This window comes from Lampetra fluviatilis, chromosome 49 (genome assembly GCF_964198595.1).
Source record: "Lampetra fluviatilis chromosome 49, kcLamFluv1.1, whole genome shotgun sequence".
NCBI classification, from domain to species: domain Eukaryota; kingdom Metazoa; phylum Chordata; class Hyperoartia; order Petromyzontiformes; family Petromyzontidae; genus Lampetra; species Lampetra fluviatilis.
The window spans coordinates 9,167,107-9,173,106 of record NC_136323.1 but is presented as its reverse complement, the minus strand read 5'-3'; the positions used below and the strand labels follow the sequence as shown (position 1 = coordinate 9,173,106).

The 6,000-nt window shown below is 52.9% G+C and overlaps 1 protein-coding gene across 7 annotated transcripts in view; it reads right to left on the bottom strand.

The window, feature by feature from the left end:
- LOC144948522 (retinoic acid receptor RXR-alpha-B-like) overlaps window positions 1-6,000 on the bottom strand; it is a 143,954-nt gene continuing 137,954 nt past the window's right edge. For all 7 annotated transcript variants that reach the window (XM_078878094.1, XM_078878088.1, XM_078878091.1 and 4 more), the window contains 4 exons: window positions 5,421-5,553; window positions 1,771-1,862; window positions 600-705; window positions 1-148 (listed from right to left, as the gene is read on the bottom strand). In XM_078878094.1, coding sequence (XP_078734220.1) covers window positions 1-148; window positions 600-705; window positions 1,771-1,862; window positions 5,421-5,553 — 479 coding nt within the window. The remainder of the gene's footprint in view (window positions 149-599; window positions 706-1,770; window positions 1,863-5,420; window positions 5,554-6,000) is intronic.

Here is a 6,000-nt window from a genome sequence, read left to right as displayed (position 1 = left end):
TCAAGTCATCTGATGGGGGGCCTCCAGCATTTCCATGAGGAAGGTGTCTATGGGAGTGTCGCCGATGAGCTTGAAGAAAAACAAGTGTTCCAGGCACTTGAGGCCGATGGAACGCAGGGCGGGTAGGCGCAGCAAGAGCTTCGCGAACCTGGGCAAGCCGGAAGGGGAACAACAATTGCACAGCATCACAACTGTTGACACTGTTTACTACTTCACTATGTATACATTTAGAAACATGTGTTTAGATTATTTGGCTGCGATAAACTTACACTTGATAAGCCACTTCGTTGAGCTATCATTTGTGGCCAGGTCGGTTCTGAAAAATAGCTAAATAGCTTAGTGGGCCTTACCTGGGACAATAAAAAACATGTTTTTGTATAATTATGTTTCAGTGCAATTCCCAGCACAAAATCCGCGTGCCCGATTAGCACAGCAGGCTACGTACGGCACAAAAGACGTTCAACATACATGTCAGCTTCCGTTCAGACTGCGTGGCCGTGTCTGGACTGTTGCTGGGACCGGGCAAAGGCCGCTTCAGTCCAGGCGGCTGCGGAGGGGCGGCTTAAGGAGCGGGCGGAGTGGCCGTCTTCCCCACTCACCTGCCGGGCTGATCGGGGTATTTCTGCTTGCAGTAAGACTCCAGCGATGCGTAGACTTTCTCCCGGAGTGCCTCCACGTCACTGGGGCTCGACAGCCCCTTTGCATCTGTGTCGGCAGAGTCCCAGCGCACATCAAAGACAAAGATCCACCCCCACCCCACCGTTTAGCCATAACAGACTTGTTGGGGAAAGCGCTGTTTGCGGGCACCTATGAGGGCCGGAACGGAGCACGAGCAGGTGGGTGGCCAGCAACACGACCTTCATCTCCCCGGTTTTTACACATCGCACTCGGTACTCGTTTCAGGCTGAGTCGACCTCGGGGAGGCCCATAACTGGTTCAGATAATCGTCACTGGGTGTTGGCCGTGAGTGGGAATCGAACTCGAGTCGCCGGGTTCTTAGCGCAGTGTAGCACTAACCGCTACACCCACCGTTCCCCGCACTCACTTGCACTGTCAGCAGCAGCATTAGCAGCAGTCACACCTCTGATTAGCATGGTTGGCTATGTATGGTACGGAAGAAGTTCAACATACAGACATCGAGCGTAAGAGCAACAGCAATGACAGCAGCAGCTGCAGTAAGAGTAGCAGCAGGAGCAGCGGTGGTGGTGGTGGTGGCGGTAGTGGTGGTGGTAGTAGCGGTGGTGGTGGTAGTAGCGGTGGTGGCGGTGGTGGTGGAGGTGGTGGAGGTGGTAGTGGTAGGGGTGGTGGCGCTGGTGGCAGTTGGCGGAGGCGGTGGTGGTGGTCATGGAGGCGGTCGTGGAGGCGGTCGTGGTGGCGGTGGTGGTAGTAGCGGTGGTGGTAGTAGCGGTGGCGGTGGAGGTGGTGACGGTAGTGGCGGTGGTGGTAGTGGTGGCGGTGGTGGCGGTAGTAGCGGTGGTGGCGGTAGTAGCGGTGGTGGCGGTGGTGGTAGTGGTAGTGGCGGTGGTGGTAGTAGCGGTGGTGGCGGTGGTGGTGGTCGCGGTGGTGGTTGCGGTGGTGGTTGCGGTGGTGCTGGCGGTAGTGGTGGCGGTAGTGGTGGTGGTAGTAGCGGTGGTGGTGGTGGTAGTGGTAGGGGTGGTGGTGCTGGTGGCAGTGTTGGCAGAGGCGGTCGTGGTGGCGGTGGTGGCGGTGGTGGTGGTGGTAGTGGCGGTGGTGGTGGTAGTAGCGGTGGTGGCGGTGGTGGTGCCGCACCAGGGTTGAAGAGGACGATGGCACGCAGGCAGCCCAGCTCGGCCTTGTCCATGTTCATGTCCCGCATCTTGGAGACGAGCTCCGTGAGGACCCTAAAAGCAGACGCCGCGCCTCTCAGCTCCTAGCGCCCACCACCCCCACATCCACACGTCCCACCACCCCCGCATCCGCACGTCCAGCCACCCCGTTATCGAGCAGCAGTGAAGTGGTCCGCGTGACTCCGAGCCGTGCGGCGTGGCTGTGACCGATCACATCCTCCGCCGAGCGGCGAGTCTCCGCTCTCCAGGGCCACGGCGTAATTCGTGACTAAATGAATCCGCTAGGCTCGCGCGCTTTATTTATTTCACGAGCGAGAGCTTTGTCCCCCCCCCCCCCCCCGAGCGAAGGCCCGCACTGAGCCACGCAGCTCCTCGCCAAGTGGCACTCGGCCAGGAGACAGCGGCAGCAGCGGCAGCCACGGGCTGCTAGGAGCATCGTCCATGCGCCTTTACACGCGGTTAATTCTAACGATACCATCTCATGCGGGGCTTTTACCGCTTGATAAGTTCACTAAGTGCGAGTAAATTATTCCTTCTCAAGTGCTCCTCCCCTTCATTATTCCATTTCTTCCTCACCGTCCCCTCGCCCACTCGGTGGGGCAGCAGCGAGCCAAATATCCCCCCTCTTCTAAATCCAGGAGCACGGCGTTCGGAACTTGTGTCCGCGGAGTTTCTGTACCCCCCCCCCCCCCCCCGTTCCTTGCACCGCGGTTCGTGCTCTGCACCGGGGTCTCGTTGAAATACAATTATAAAAATATAATATTATCTCAAACCCTATCTCGCAATAAAACAGGCGTTCAGATGTTCAAACACCAAGTTTGAACATCAAGTTACCCTGTGCAAGGCATCAAGTCTGCATTCACTGTTTGCATGTTTTGACGCACGCTTTGAATATTTGGCTGCTATAAATTTCCGCGTGATCAGCCACTTTGTTGAGATATCATCTGTGATGGCCAGGTCGCTTCTGAAAAAGAGCTACATCGCTCAGTGGGCCTTACCTGCTAGAATTAAAAAAATTGCGAGTTAACATATTTTTGAGTTGATTAATTTGTGTACGTATCTTGCTCTGTATAACACTTAGTAGCAGGCTTTCATGACCAATCTTATCCATAAGAGGTTTTTAGGGTTAGATCACTTAAATATAAATGTGATATTAAACCGGCCACCACCCAACACAGCCAATTAGTAGGGTTTGCCACGTAAACAAAACATGAAAATGTGTTGCTAGTTCAGCAAACCAGTGTGTTGGAGAGCAAACTCACAACATGATGTTTTGCCGGTAACTACAGTGAGGGAAAAAAGTATTTGATCCCTTGCTATTTGACCCCTCTGCAAAACATGACTTAGTACTTGGTGGCAAAACCCTTGTTGGCAATCACAGAGGTCAGACGTTTCTTGTAGTTGGCCACCAGGTTTGCACACATCTCAGGAGGGATTTTGTCCCACTCCTCTTTGCAGATATTCTCCAAGTCATTAAGGTTTCGAGGCTGACGTTTGGCAACTCGAACCTTCAGCTCCCTCCACAGATTTTCTATGGGATTAAGGTCTGGAAACTGGCTAGGCCACTCCAGGACCTTAATGTGCTTCTTCTTGAGCCACTCTTTGTTGCCTTGGCCGTGTGTTTTGGGTCATTGTCATGCTGGAATACCCATCCACGACCCATTTTCAATGCCCTGGCTGAGGGAAAGAGGTTCTCAACCAAGATTTGACAGTACATGGCCCCGTCCATCGTCCCTTTGATGCGGTGAAGTTGTCCTGTCCCCTTAGCAGAAAAACACCCCCAAAGCATAATGTTTCCACCTCCATGTTTGACGGTGGGGATGGTGTTCTTGGGGTCATAGGCAGCATTCCTCCTCCTCCAAACACGGCGAGTTGAGTTGATGCCAAAGAGCTCCATTTTGGTCTCATCTGACCACAACACTTTCACCCAGTTGTCCTCTGAATCATTCAGATGTTCATTGGCAAACTTCAGACGGGCATGTATATGTGCTTTCTTGAGCAGGGGGACCTTGCGGGCGCTGCAGGATTTCAGTCCTTCACGGCGTAGTGTGTTACCAACTGTTTTCTTGGTGGCTATGGTCCCAGCTGCCTCTAAATCATTGACAAGATCCTCCCGTGTAGTTCTGGGCTGATTCCTCACCGTTCTCATGATCATTGCAACTCCACGAGGTGAGATCTTGCATGGAGCCCCAGGCCGAGGGAGATTGACAGTTCTTTTGTGTTTCTTCCATTTGCGAATAATCGCACCAACTGTTATCACCTTCTCACCAAGCTGCTTGGCGATGGTCTTGTAGCCCATTTCAGCCTTGTGTAGGTCTACAATCTTGTCCCTGACATCCTTGGAGAGCTCTTTGGTCTTGGCCATGGTGGAGAGTTTGGAATCTGATTGATTGATTGCTTTTGTGAACAGGTGTCTGTTATACAGGTAACAAGCTGAGATTATGAGCACTCCCTTTAAGAGTGTGCTCCTAATCTTAGCTCGTTACCTGTATAAAAGACACCTGGGAGCTAGAAATCTTTCTAATTGAGAGGGGGTCAAATACTTATTTCCCTCATTAAAATGCAAATCAATTTATAACATTTTTGACATGCGTTTTTCAGAATTTTGTTGTTGTTATTCTGTCTCTCACTGTTCAAATAAACCTACCATTAAAATAATAGACTGATAATTTCTTTGTCAGTGGGCAAACGTACAAAATCAGCAGGGGATTAAATACTTTTTTCCCTCACTGTACAGCTAGCTTCATCACGATGATCGTCGTTATCAACACATCGCTGTGCTGAAATAGCGACTAATTGGCAGGTATTGTTTACGTCACAAACCTCACCAATTGTCTGTGTCGGGCGGTGGTGGTAGCAGCTTTAACGACGACACAACACTTAAATGTACGCGATCTAACCCAAAACAAAACAAAAAAACCTCTCGCATGGACTTCCTCGTGTGCGTCCCCATCACGGTGGACCCGGGCTGTCGGCGGCTGACGCCGGTGCCGGTGACGGTGACCGAGGGGGCTTCGTAGCTCTCGCGGGCGGCCTCTGCCGGCGTGAAACCCTGAACGTCCGCGACCGACGCCCGTTGTCACGGCGCCCGCAAAGCCAAAAGCAGCGCGCGCGATGTCTACGGGAGCCGACTGCTCTCCCAATGAGGTCCCTGAGATCTATCGCGTCGCCTCTCTCCCGAGCAACCCCCCGAGGTCCAGGTTCTGTTCCTGCGGTGACCAGCGGGGCGCTTGCTCCCAGGCTTGGGGAGCATCGCTTTGTGCCTTTGAGTAGGAAGCCAATCGGAGACGTTGGCGCTCTCAATGTCACTCTCTAAGCTGGCCTTTCTCTCCGTTCACCCCGCAGGTTCTGTTTATTTCCTGCTTCCCATACACATTGGGATCTACGGATGAAATGCACCACTGTACAAATGTTAATTATTATTATTAAATGCACATCATCATAATGGTCGTCCTCCTCGTCCCTCTCGTCAACAAGCGTGCCGCATCGAACTGAATTCGGCAGAAATGAACGCACTAAAAATGTCCGTGCAAATCAATCAAAATCGTCCGCTCTGGAGAGAGGTGTGGGAGGGATTTGGTGGCGTGAGAGCGCGGCTGCTCGGGCGCCCACCGGTCGAAGATGGAGCCGACGCCGGCGCTGTGGGCACTGCTGCGGTGGACGTGCAGCCCCGTGGCCAACAGGATCCCGTCGGAGACGCCGATTGAGCGGTGCGAGAACGACGCGATCAGCAGCTCGTTCCACCCTAAACATTAAACACACACGCACAAAGACAAAGATCCCCCGTATAGCCTTAGCAGACTGTTGGGGAAAGTGCTGTTCGCGAGCACCTATGAAGGCCGGCATGGCACACGAGGGGGTGGGTGGGTGGCCAGCACCACGCCTGGCCGCCTTTGTCTCCCGAGTAGAAATGTTAACACACCGCACCAGGTATTAATTTGAGGCCAAGTCGACCTGGGAGAGGAAGTTCAGGACCAGCTCACTGGTGATGGCCATGAGCAGGAATCGAACTCGGGTGGTCCAGTTTCGTAGCGCAGAGCACTACCCGCAACACTGCCCACTGTACACATACACCCACACATTACATGATTACACATACGTTACATACACATTATATACACACACACACATTACACACACGTTACATACACATTATATACACACACACACATTCAACACACGTTACATACAC